Here is a 14,864-nt window from a genome sequence, read left to right as displayed (position 1 = left end):
CCAACTGCGAAATCGTTTACACTTGCGTAAACGCAGTGGTTGCCGCGCAAGAATACACACACCGGAACACTGACTTCCGCAAGTAGTGTGAATGCGCATCCGGTTAGGCCTTTTGTTTCTGTATGAAACATCTTCAATAGATTGCATGTATGAATGTTATGTAAATCTTAAAATTATATGTCAGCAAATAAAAAATTAACAAATATTGTGTAAATGGGATGAAAAAAGATAAAGTCAATGTGGAACTATATTTTGTGTACTCTCTAAATTTGAAAACATTTCCCGCCAAATTGAAGCCAGCTGTTCTGGGATTCCATCAATTGACTGGCTGTTCCAAAGATCGTATAACATTGGAAAAACAGAGTTTTATTTTATTTAAACACTTGATTTGAATGAAATGGTCAATCGAAATTTAAATATAAGAAATATTTTTTATTGTTTGTTGTTTACTGGTGTGTTAACTGCATTTTAATATTTCAACATTTAAAATATCTGTACAAAAATGCAGTTTACACACCAGTAAACAACACACAATAAAAATCATTCCTTAAATGAAAACATAAGAGCTTATATACGTAAAAAGCGGAATTATTTTTAGAAATATGTCTGTTAGACAGTATGTTCCTGACAGGTTTATGTAGCACTTTCGTTCATTTTCCTTGGGACTATTGCGAGAAGATAGTTAACGCTCTTATAAATAATTTCCTTTACTTCATTAGAACTTTAAATACGAAGTTACTTTGAACTTTGTTAAATGTGTTCTTTGTTACATATAAGTGTGTTTATTATCATATTGATAGTGATACGATACTCGGGGAAGAAACTGCGTCACATACATGGTCAGACCTCGTCTTGTCGCATTGACGCATTTTGCATTGCGATTCTGAACTGTTTTTACTCAATCAGTTCTGTTTAGTTATTTCCATGACATTTTTTTCGACTTTTTTCGATATATTATATGTAAATGTGTACGTGTTTTTCCTAAATTGCCTTTTTGGACTTTTGTTTATAAATCAGGAAAGTAATTAAAACGTTAAACCCATTTTAAACTATCTTCTTGATAAAAAGAAACGATTACACGTGACATATAATTACTGTACATGTACATGTATTATGCCTTACGAAACTTTACTGAATGGAAAGGAAGTTGTATCCAGCGTAAGTGTCTGTTTTTCGTGGTTCTGTGGTGCCAAATATATAGATACTCCATAGCAAGTTAATTGATATAGAAATACGTTATTGTCCCATGAGTACAAACATGGCTATTGAAAAAGTAATATTATTTTTAAATAATATGCTAGCCGCTAAACATTGAAATTGGATAATAGTGTTGACGACATCATTTCCAAATTTAAGCGTTAACGACATCATTTTGATAAAACGTAGATATTATGTATTATCAGGGTTATATAGGTTATTCAAAATTATACAGTGATTAATCACAATATGCAAGATAATATAACAAAGTGTTAAACATGCGACATCGGAAATATGCAGAAACTGGATTGTTTACAAAACCACGCTTGATTGAGTTAACGATATCAGGCACTATTTTGATATTGTGTTTGAGTGTTTGAAGAAAAGGAGATATTTATAACACAAATAACATTTGCTACAGTTACATGGACATTTCGGGGTACGGTGCACTCCTTGTCTTATTAAGATTTCGTTATTGGTGACACAGCATACCATTTCCTACCTTGAAGCGAAAAAAATTTCCGCCATTTAAATTGCAACGACAATTATACCTTTATACACGTGGTGACTTACCTGTGCCATGCTTGAACGTTTTTCTGGGTTACATTAGATCTAGAGCTGAAACTGATACTTTATAATGTTTTTATTCTGTTTCTCTTACGCACGGCTGTGTAATTTTATAAATATTTATTACAACTGCAGCAGTGTTCACAGTGTTTAGTAAGCGATAGTGCAACGTACACCCAGGACCTAGGGTAATGTGAAATAAATTAAATATGTGGTCGATACTAAAAGTTATCCGATTTCTACATTCTTTTATTGACTATATAAACCTGATTTGCATTGTATATTGTTCCGGAAGTTTCCAAAGTTGAACATTTGAATTCTAACTCCAACTCGTGAAAACATAAAATATGTATCTTGCAAAAATAAAGAGATTTCTAGTGCTTACCATCTTAATGAAATAATTGTATACACTACCAACAACAGAAAAATGTTATTGTAGTCTATTTTAGTATTGAGATACAGCTGTAGGTCTTAACCTGTCAGAAGAGTAAGGTATTCACACATTCATATTCTTTGCAATTTGACTGAAATACAGATTTATCAACGTTGAAAAATGTATAAATACACAGTATATTGTTGTTTTTCTCCTAAATATTATCACACTTTCCTTTTTACTATGGAAACGAGAAATAATTGTCATTGACATAAATTAGACATTCTTTATATTCATTATAATCCATATACATCTACTTTTAATTAACCCATTATTTTATATTTTATTAACAAGAGGACCATGCGGTAGATTGGCTGAGCATGCTAATCCTCAGTAAATAAAGTTTATTATTATTATTATAAGCTAACCGATATTTCATGATATATTATTAATTTTTACAGAAAAAACTTGCAGTGTGCATAATACACACACAAATACACGTTTATAACAATTGGCACGGCAAATCCAAGAAGTCATACAATCATTAAATGTATTTATTATTTCAGAGGGATGAATCTATTTTATTTTTACAGAAAAAAACTAGCAGTGTGCATAATGCACACACAAATACATGTTTATAACAATTGACACGGCAAATTCAAGAAGTCATACAATCATTAAATGTAATTTCAGAGGGATGAATCTGTGTGCGTGTTTAATAACAGTAAAATCTAGCGATAATGTTGACATGACGTTCTTAAAAACTATTTTACACAATGAATACTTATATTTAGCGTGCCTATGTGCTTAGGCTGAGGTGACCAAGATCACAGATAACGGCCCCGGAATAGCAGTGCATACTGGTTGCTTTTATGTTCTACACATGTTCGTTAAATATGTTCATAGAAGTATAGATGTCGATAACAGATATATCTAGATCTAATATTCGATGAAAGGCTACATAATATATGACCACTATCGCGCACTCTATTTATACTGCAAGCATTTCTTTATACAGTAAAACCCCTATAAATCGAACAGCAGGATACTTTATCAATAGTACGATGAATACAGGATATTCAACTCATCAGAGGTTGGTCAAGATCGATCATTGACAGTCAAAATCTCTAAACTCAAATTTTGACAAACAATGCGTGTCAATGATATTTTGATTACAGTGATTTTCAGCATTTTGAATTTTTATGAAAGTGGTTTTTGATAGTAATATGAACTTTTAAAAACAAGTTTTGCATAAACAATGTTTGAAAATCTCTCAATGGCAGAACACCTGTTCGACGAATACATGGTTTAATACTATGTATTTGATGAAACGGGGATATATACATATTTATCTGTTCGAGGGGTATTTCACGAATAGATGTTCGAGCTATCCGGGGGTTTCTTAGAGAAATTATATAAGCGACACGTTGGGACCTTGCGATTAATTCGACGAATGAGGGGTAGTCCGTATCTAAAATTTATAAACTGACACCTTCTTATGGAAAATTACATTGTTTTTATTTAACTACAATTTTATTTCTAATAATGATAGCATGGTGAAAACGATTGAGGTAGGGAATTGTAAATAGTTTTATTTTTCAATGTTTTGTTTCCTCGTGTCAGTATATGTCTAACAATATAAGATATGTGTGTTACGTCTGTTATATAAGTTAGGTAATTCGGCATGGTTCAGTGATCTCGTTGCAATTCGAAACCATGGCATTGTCAGTGTCAGATATAACAATGAATAAGAATACGATTTTTGTAGTAACTCGTTCACATAGAGCCTGACTAAGTAGGCTACAGAGAAATGGATTGAACAAGGGGTCGACGTATGATAAAATATCACGTGATGATGTAATGCTTTTTGCATGGTGAGTGTCAAAAATGAAAGGTCTAGATCTTTACACGAAATAGTTCAGTGTAAAAGAAATGCATACACTACATGATATATCATTGTGATGCAATAGCTTAACCTAAACAAGGATAAGCTACTGCCTTTTCATTAAATTGATATCTGATCTAAAGTTAAAAAAACATAAGGTAAAGGTGGTTAGAAGGTTTTATGCATTATTTAATTCATTATAAGAAATAAATATGTTTATGTAAGATATATCCGACAATGTACGCATTATATAGATACAATTTACTATATAGATATAATATGTTTATTAGTGTTACCTTAGAGAGTGGGGTACAAAGTGAGTGATGAGTCTAGATCTATGTATATTTTTTGTGTGGTAACTTTTATGATTACAATATTGTTTTCCAGAGTTTTTAGTATGTTATATAATTATCTCTGCATTTTAACCCTGGACATAAATACAACAAGTTATCAAATCTAAATTTTTGCATCAGCAAAATGGCAAGATCTGTATCCTATCTGCTTCTTTTTTTTTTATAATGCTGAATATAAATTCAAAGAAAATACAATACTGATATGGCAATCAATAATTCTGATAGATAATAACGTCATGTATATGTCTAGCACCTTTGGTTTCCGATGTTTCACGGTACCTAGTGGCATTTATATTTCATGGTATATATTGTATATTGCATATACCAAATTAAATAAATAGTATCTGTCTCTTAATTGAGAGTATTCATATTGTCACATTTTATACCGTTTGTTATACGTGTAGTTTTGACGTAGACGGAAACGTCACGTCCGAGCCTGATTTCTACTGTTTTACTGTTGAGACGAAATTTAAAATTTTATTTATATTTCAATTAATAAAAGTTATGTTATAAATATAATTTTACACCCCTGACTATGTGATATAAAATTTACTGCACTCGCCTAAAAGCTCGTTGCATATCAAATTATTGAACTGCCTAAAAGCTCGTTGCATATCAAATTATTGAACTCGTTTGATAAATTGCATATTCCATAGCCACTCATGTAAAATCCTCTATACCCGTTATATATTATGCCTGTGATGGTTATTTGGCATATTTTAACCACGTGCATGCCCTGTGCCCTGTGATGGTTAATTTGGCAGTTGTCGCAGTTTTAACCACGTGCATGATTATTATAAAAATGTAAATATTAATTCTTTAATGTAGTAATTATTATAATTAAAGGTATTTTAGTCTTCAGAACAACAAATATAAGTTCCCTTGAATCTGGTTCACGGCATGCAATTTCATTAAAAATCAAAACAAATCAAAACTGGTTGTGGCAACATAATAGGAAACGATTGTTTCGTTTAGAATTGTGACAATAAAAGTTGATAAAATATTTTATAAATCTTTTATCTAAGTTTAAAAATAAAAATATAAAAAGAAACAAAATAAATTTGGTCTTACCTTGGTAGTTATCCCCTCGATATATGTAAAGCCATAGTAATAATGATAAAATGAGTAGCACTAATTGCCTGATAAAACATTTTCGTGTTTTCATCCTCAGATTTTGATGAAATGGTCAGGCTATATACACTAGAAAACTTTGTAAGTCCCAATTTATCCGACGACGCAGATATTCCTGGCGGCAATATTGTGAATGGAATGAATCATGCCTGTACATGAATACTGCATATAAAATACCATAGGTACTTTAAACAATCTGTATTGTCATCAAGGAGTACACAAGTAGTGCTGGTAACCAATCAGATTCAACTCGCGTACTTCTTCCTGGTTTAAAGGTTAGGATTTCAAATGGGAAGGGGAAATGCGTTTTCTGTGTTTACGTTTGTTACGTTCTAATATAAACGCAAGCTGAGTAATAAACCACGGTCTACCGATCTGTAATTCGGCCTTGTCAGCCTCATACATAACGAAGGGAACACTAGTACATGCGTTATAAGCTTAAAACAATATTTAAATTGGTTACCTTAGGAATGTACTCTTCTGTGGAGTCAAAATTTTATTGTATTAAAATTATTTATCCTCTTTATTGGATAATTTCAGGTATTAAACTTTTGTAAATATTTTGTATATCAATAGGGAAAACTACGGAGCCCGCGAAGGGACATGGAAATATATTTATTAATCCGTGCACACGGTTTGTCAATCCGTTCGCACGGATTACTAATCCGTGCAGACGGTTTGTGAATCCGTGCACACGGTTTACTAATCCGTGCACACGGTTTGTGAATCCGTGCACACGGTTTACTAATCCGTGCACACGGTTTGTGAATCCGTGCACACGGTTTACCAATCCGTGCACACGATTTGTCAATCCGTTCGCACGGATTACTAATCCGTGCACACGGTTTGCCAATCCGTGCGGACGGTTTGTCTATCCGTGCACACGGTTTGTCAATCCGTTCGCACGGATTACTAATCCGTGCACACGGTTTGTCAATCTGTACACACGGTTTACTAATCCGTGCACACGGTTTGTGAATCCGTGCACACGGTTTGCCAATCCGTTCGCACGGATTGTCAATCCGTTCGCACGGTTTGTCAATCCGTCCGCACGGTTTACTAATCCGTGCACACGGTTTGTCTATTTGATATATTATCAAACAGAGACGTGTACATTGAACATTGAACCATCGACTACCTTAGAGTCAATTGATTATAGAGGGCACGGCGGCAACATGAGGTAAGGAAATCTAGTTTTAATTAATGGATAATAAAATGGAGACATATAAACATGTATCTTACAAAACGTTTAATGTGTTTTTTTATTGATTATTTTCAATTTGTAAGTATGAAGTAAACGACATGTTATAAGTTTGCTTAGAAGTCGATGTTAACATTTTAAATAATTAGATCACAGAGTAAAGAGTAATATTAAAAAATATACACAATGCATGTGTATATTTACTTCATCTAATAGACAATTTCTTCTTTATATTCCAGTTGACGGCAATTCAAAAACAAAGACATGTGCTTCCATTACGGGAAAAAGTAGTCAAATATTATTGTGTAACTCAACGGAGAGACGACATACTGGTGGTAAAACGATACCAAAGTTTTTAAGAAGAATACCGGTTGACTGTGTTTCAATGTGATGCTAAAATGGCTCTATCTAAAATCTGACATTGATTAGTGAACCATATCATTAATTGTCCTTAAAATAATGTCACGCTCGTCTGGTGATCAAGGATAAGATCAGACAGGGCTTTAAAAGGACGAGTCTTATCGAGAGAAAAAATAAAGCCAGAGTATTGGGAGAAAACCATCGATATGTTTCCAAATCCTGACAACTACCCCACTCCACATAGGTTTCGAACTCAAAGGTGAAAGACATCGCGCGACTGTCACTAATCGGACCAAAGACCAATAAACACTGCCATTCCAAAAATATGTTTCTTTAAAACTACATGTGAAGAAAAGATTCATTGAGCTGTTTTGTCGTCTGACGCAGTGATAGTCAACTAACGCACGATGATTAGGACGAGGCGGAAAGCACAAGGCGACCCGCGTTATGAAGGTGAACATTTTATTTATTTAAAATTTTCCATGGATTTATTGTTGACTTAAATAAAAAAAAAAAAAAAAAAAAAAAAAAAAAAAAAAAAAAAAACATGTATATACGCTGACTAATGATACACAAGTGTTTCTCATTATTTTACAAATGATAGTTGATTGATTATCACAATAAATCGATTTTTTTTGGTTACCTTTTCACATTTTTTACATGTATAATCAGTGTATGGATGCTGATCTGTACATATGAAAATACTTACATTAGTAATATCTAAATGAGTTGTAACATGGTCCGTCTTCATATAGTGGGGAAATACATGTATAATAATCTAGTATTAAATAGACACGATATATTGTTTGTTTCTTAAATTTTAAAATTGTACAGTTGTCCTCGTCCGAACGTTGGAGCTCAAAGGCATCTGCAAATTAATTAGTAAGATTTAGAATGACTGAGATGAGTTTTATGATGTATTTGATGAATTTGTGTGTACCGAAGGCGTGAGATTTTGTTGTTTTAGGGGTCCTGGGTTCTCTCTCCCCCCCCCCCCCCCCCCCCCCCGGGACAAAAAATTAAGAAATTAAGATTTAGAATACTGAGATGAGTTTTACGATGTATTTTGATGAATTGCGAGCACGAAGGCGCGAAGCGATTTTGTTGATTTGGGGGGGGGGGGGGGGGGGGGGCGTCTCCCCCGAGAAAAAATATTACGATTTGGAATGGCTGAGATGAGTTTTACAATGTATTTTGCTTATTTCAAAGCGTTCTTAACACGGTAATTTTTTCGATTTAAAGTTACCTGCATTTAGAAATGATAATTGTGAGTTCGTCATATAATTATGCAACCCTGCTCGCTCTGAACATACCGGATTCACACCATCGGCACATTGTTGTGTAACTCAAAGTAATAAGGAATTGAAGACGTATAAACAAATTAATCTTTTAAGAAGCATTTTTATGAATAGTGTAATCCCTTGATGGACATTTTTAGTCTAGTTCGTGTGTATTGAATTTTTCATTTTTAAAGGTTTGAACATTACGTGCTTGAACGTTTTAGGAAACGCGCCGCGCAGCGGAAAATTTTCTAAAATTAAGTACAAAAATGTGCATGAGGACCCTTTTTTCTTTCAAATGTGCATTTTTAGAACATTTCACTCGGCGAAAATGGGTGTGGGGGGGGGGGGGGCAAAAAGACATGTAGCGCAATTGCCCCCCCCCCCCGCTTCCTACGCCCCTGGGTAGACACAGGTCATACAATGTTTTCCATACACGAGTTCAAGCTCGTAACTTTCAACAAGTAACTCACCATGTGGAATATATTCTGTATTCAACAACAACAACTCATGTAACCTGTATTTCTATAAACTGTAACTAATTATCAGATCCCTGTGTTGGGCTTACTGACGAATGGAAACCAATCTGACACTGTGACGTCTAAAGACGATATCAAGTTTGATATAAAGACAGTTCGGAATAGCTTCAAGGTTATTTTTATAATATTCTTTGAACTAATTCGGCTGAGCGTTGTATCAAATTTCGAAACATGAGGTGCGAGTACTTTCAAGTAGGAGTGGATAACATTGGCGAATACAGAGGAGATGTGACGAATACCTGTGCTCAAAATCCCAAGCACTGTGTTATTCTTTATATACAGGTACATATGACTTAGCACAGAAAAGCACAGATATATGTTTTTTAATATATACATGTACCATACACATCGTTGTGTGCAGCAATGTTTTACAGACTTTGGTAAAACACCATAGAGTATTTAGGTACACATTCCTTGTTTTGTGGAATCACCTTGGCGTCGGCGTCAGATTAGGTTTTGGTTAGTTAGCCGTTGTAAATGACATTGCTTTCTACATTATTATATGGTCATTATTGCTGTATATGCAAAAACATTTAAAGGGAGAAAATGTAAGATTTTGAGAATTCCAAGAACCTCAATTTACTTGCATGGTTCAGCGCAAGAAAAGGATGCTCAATGAGGGGCGATCATCCTCGATACTCCATGGGTTGCTATCATTGACGTTATATCCACGGTCGATATAAAAACAGTCATGTTAACCCCTGAGTTCATTAATTAGCATGTCCTTACCTTATATGACCGTGTAATCCTTAATACTAGCGCCGAGTTAACCCTTAGAATTGAATTGAACACATGTCCAGTGAAGTTAGTAATCCTAATGCATAGATCTAGTCTAATTATAGACGGATTTGTAAACCGTGCGGACGGATTGGCAAACCGTGTGCATGGATTAGTAAACCGTGTGCACGGATTCACAAACCGTGTGCACGGATTAGTAAACAGTGCGGACGGATTGACAAACCGTGCGGACAGATTCACAAACCATGTGCACGGATTGATAAACCGTGCAAACGGATTCACAAACCGTGCGAACGGATTGACAAACCGTGTGCACGGATTGGTAAACCGTGCAAACGGATTCACAAACCGTGCGAACGGATTGACAAACCGTGTGCACGGATTAATAAACCGTGCGGACGGATTCACAAACCGTGCAAACGGATTCGTAATCCGTGCGAACGGATTGGCAAACCGTGTGCACGGATTGGTAAACCGTGCGAACGGATTCACAAACCGTATGCACGGATTAATAAATATATTTCCCTTCGCGGGCTCCGTATTGAGGCCTAAAAGTTTCCCCTCATGAAATTTTCATTAAAATTTATCCAATGAAAGATTGGTTGATAAACTTTTTTTTTTATTTTAATTTTTTTTATTAGCCACCTGACCATGGATCATGGTGATCTATTGCGATTATCTTTTTCCGTCGTCAATTCCTTGTGCACGCGATAAATTGAGTAAATTAAACCCGAGCCTAATGAAAATTTATATGTAGACTACCATTGGAAATGTCTTGGACGAGCTCGAAAATCAGCATGATAACCGAGTTTTTATGGAGTTATTAACCTTTGCATTTATAATTATTATTAGACCCTTGAATGCTATAACTTGGTTAAAATATAAAGCGAGCGTAACTTATATTAAGACTAACGTTGGAAAGATCTCAAATGAGTTTTGAAATCAGTGTGAATCGACAGCTATTTACGTAGATATTGCCCTTTGCACTAATGATTATGATAGGACTTTGTGAATACGATAACTTTAGTAAATATAAGCCGAGCTTAATAAAACTTTGTTTGTAGACTAACATTGGAAAGATATAAGACAACTTGGGAAATCAGCTTGATTCGAATGAAACATACAGAGTTATTTCCCTTTTTATAATAATAATTAAACCCATGAACAAGAGTAAAATGAACCGAGCGAATGAAACTTTGTATGTAGAATAACATTGGAAATATCTCGGAAAATTTTTAAAAATGAGCTTGATTCAACAGTAATTTACGGAGTTATTGCCCTTTTCACTAATAATAATGATTGCCCCTTGTGAACTTTGTATGTAGACAAACAATTGGAAAGATTTTGTACGAGTTCGAAAATCAGCTTGATTCCACTCTTAACTTAATAACAGATATTAGTTACGGATATTAATTACGCTTTTGATGATAATTATTGAACCTTGTGAACACGATAATGGGAGTTACATTAATATGCATCAATCTTAATGAAACTTTGTTTGTAGTCCCATTAGATCTATGTTCCTATTTCATGAACAAAAGACATCAGTCGGCTTGTAAATGACATCACTAACTTTTACTGAATATCAGATGACCTTTAAGGTCCATTGGCCTCTTGTTTAGAATTTCACAGAGCAGTTTTGAAATTTTGTGTTCTCAATAACTCAAAACTACGTTCTTTTTTCCTTGAAATACAATTTTACACACATATTTTCTAAGCATGGTAAATGACTGGAATATTTCAAATAACAATATTTTGTATATTGCATATGTAAGTTTATATGGCTATCAATGACCTCACTGTCGTTTTTAATCTTAAAAAGTACATTGATTTTGAAATGGTTACTCGAATGCGTATAAAAATAAGGCCTAAAAAGACCAAACTTTCCATTTGAGTTTCAAGTTAATGACATAATTAATAAAAATATTATGTGTCGTTTAATTTTCTTGAATTTTTTGTTCAAATAATTAGACAGTTGTATGGGTTCCGATGAAAGCATATAAAACGGAGTTTTTGAGAAATTAGCCTTACTATACCCCTACCCGCTGACCTGTTTTAAGTAAGCATCGGTATATACTGTATACGTCTAAGATTTTTTTTCTGAATCCTCGATCTACGTTCAGCTGATTAAATAAGGGAGTAATAGTCCATGCCTACATATAGTTGTCTAGTTTCTCTATCACAGATATAATACTATTGTGAACACTAGCTTACGTATGGTCTTTAGTAAGATAGTATTTGAGCAACTGAATAAGATTTTAACACTCTAAACAGGAAATATCATCTAGATCTAACATTAAATACAGTAGTTATGTCTTATCAAACATGTATAAATTAACAAAGTCCTGTTTCCAGTGTTGTTGCTTAGTGAAGATCATAATCGTTTAACATGATTCATAAATATAAAGACAATATACATACGCCTTCGGCAATATTCATGAAATACACTTGTACAAATTGAACGAAAAGTATTGATGGAGAGATGGAGAGATGAAAAAAATATGTATCTGTAGCTGGTTATAACTATAGTATTGCTCGGCAAAAATGAAATATCTTGATTTAATTACGTATCTTCCTTAAAACACATACATGTATATTAATTCACATGTGTTTAATATTCACAGTTTAGCGGAGACTTACAGAAAATGTTAACAATAAAGTCATTTGATTGAATTCTCATTTTATTCGATATCAGAATGTATTGACATATACCAGTCCGTTTGTATGAGTGATGTACATTGTAATTTGCTTCACAAAAGATACATGCACATGTAGCTTAATATTATATTTGTCTGATCAAATCAAAGATCTGACATTTTCGAAGCTTCACCTACCGTGCAAACGCTCACCCGTTATCATGCTGTCGGCAAACCAAACTAAGTACAATCGCGACAAATACGCCGTTTATCGACTATTATATCCTGATTGTAATCTTAAAAGGTAAGCTATTGTTAGGCGAATAGCATATATATCGCTATACTTCATACTCTTAGTCAAAAAAGTATTTTCATGGGCAGTTTCGAACGAACTTATTGACCCGAGGAGGTTCGAGCGAAAGGGGCATTTGATAACTGTTCGGTACATCATTATATGTAAAAATAAATTGACTAAATGACATCAATTCACACATTAATGCTTAATATTTTAATTAGCATGACCTAATAAAGATTTACAGCAAAAATTAGCTCGATACAACTAAAAATGCTAGCGCAATGATGATTCAAGTAAAAAGGGTATACTCAAAGCGAAAAAAGGACACATCTTAAAAATAGTCGCCAAATTGATTATTCTTGAAATCCCCATATAAAAAATCTGTTTATCTCAGAAACGTAATTTTTTGACAAAATTTGCAGCAGACAACTTGCTACAGATATTTACAGAAAAAATGACTTTTTATTTATTTGCTTGTTTCAATACGTTTTGTGTTGATCTATATTCTGGAGCTGATTCTATGGCTGTACCCTTTATTGAACTTAGTGACGTCAACACTAGCGCAAGCGGGAAATTCGAAAGATACACGTGTATAGTTTTGAATTTGAATGATCGCAATAGAAATAAAAATAATAAACTGTTACGAGAATTGACATACAGTTGATATGAATCCCATCCGTTAGAAAGATAAATTTTCATGGCGCCATTTTCATACCAACTTTGAATAAATTAACGTACCTTGAAAAAAATTATTTCAAAGTGCGTTAAATATGGTGCAAGTTCAACGCACTTTGAATTATAAAGTTAATTATTAAGTATTGTATTTTTCATTTTGCGTCAATAATATACATATCCAGGTACTTTGGAAAAAAGTTGTTATGTATGAAACAACTCTCATTACTTGAATACTGTGTTAAGTTTAGAAACATCTACTAATATAGATGAACTTTTTACAAATGCCTTTTACGCTTTAGATTCATATGACATGAACTAAATTTGATTAAAATTATTGTTATATGTAACTTCATATTTTAATCATATCACCTTAAAATCATAAGTATATAATATTGATTACTAATTAAGATTTATTGAGGTCATTATAAATATCGTCGCATAAGAACGACATATTAATTGCATGGCAATGAACTATTTATTGTGTTCCGTTGTGTATGGTTCATGGTATAAAATATTAAAAATCTAAAAACAACAACAAATTAAAATTCGAACAGTTGTGGCAACAAAATAGGAAACGACTGATTTGTTCTGAATCGTTGTAATAACATTTGACAAATAAAATATCAAAACAACTATTTTCTAAGATCTGAAAACAAAACAGAAATATCAAAGGAACAAATAAAAGTTGCTGTTGCAACAAAATAGAAAACGACCAATTTGTTTTGAATTGGGGCCGCGGTGGCGACTGGTTAAGATGTCTCAAAAAACAAAATTATTTGTATCCTTTAAAAAAGATGTCTCGACACATTACCACAAACCCTCCACAACTGGCTCGCGAGTTCGAATCCCATGTGGGACAGTTGGCTGTTACTGACTGCTGGTTGGTGGGTTTTCTCCGGTACTCCGGTTGTTCTCCATCAACAAATAATTAAATTAATTTTGGTCTTACCTTGATAGCTGTTCCTTCAATATATGTTGAGCAATATTAATAATGATAAAATGTCTATTGCTAATCAAATAAAAAACATTTTCGTGTTTTCATCCTCAAATTTTAATACAATGGTCAAGCTATATACACTAGAAAATTTTGGCTTTAAACGTCGGATCGTCGGGTATGTCCTTGTAAAACACAGGTTGTTTGAAATGAACCCATACCCAGAGCCTCTGTACGACAATATTTCGGTTACGTCACCAGTCCAGTTTAAAAGTATCAAGTTTACCTAGGTGTACCTGCATAGAAACAAATTCAGTGCATTGACTGAAGCATGGTAATGTTATGTGTCACAATGCATTTAAAACACATCAAACATGAGAACAGAACGTAATCGAGGGAATCACGTTTGAGTTGCAAACGTATAATTAAGTCTGTACGACAATATTTCGGTTACGTCACCAGCCCAGTTTAAAAGTATCAAATTTACCTAGGTGTACCTGCATAGAAACAAATTCAGTGCATTGACTGAAGCATTGTAATGTTATGTGTCACAATGCATTTAAAACACATCAAACAAGAGAACAGAACGTAATCGAGGGAATCACGTTTGAGTTGCAAACGTATAATTAAGTTTGGATTGGGAGAGGGAGTCCGTTTTTCAATTTATATCTTATTTTATGTTCACATATTTTTGGGGGGT

The 14,864-nt window shown here is 33.6% G+C and overlaps 1 protein-coding gene across 2 annotated transcripts in view; it reads right to left on the bottom strand.

Moving 5' to 3' along the window:
• LOC138308883 (carbohydrate sulfotransferase 8-like) overlaps nt 1-14,864 on the bottom strand; it is a 40,307-nt gene that overhangs the window by 21,499 nt on the left and 3,944 nt on the right. The window contains exon 1 of one of the 2 annotated variants that reach the window (XM_069249918.1): nt 5,447-5,692. The exons of the other annotated variant lie outside the window; for it this stretch is intronic. Coding sequence (XP_069106019.1) covers nt 5,447-5,540 — 94 coding nt within the window. The 5' untranslated portion in view covers nt 5,541-5,692. Of the gene's footprint in view, nt 1-5,446; nt 5,693-14,864 lie in introns of those variants that run through there. 2 annotated transcript variants of the gene reach the window in all.

This window comes from Argopecten irradians, chromosome 15 (genome assembly GCF_041381155.1).
Source record: "Argopecten irradians isolate NY chromosome 15, Ai_NY, whole genome shotgun sequence".
NCBI lineage: Eukaryota > Metazoa > Mollusca > Bivalvia > Pectinida > Pectinidae > Argopecten > Argopecten irradians.
Note: the sequence above shows the minus strand (reverse complement) of the source record. Positions and strands in the feature narration are given on the sequence as shown.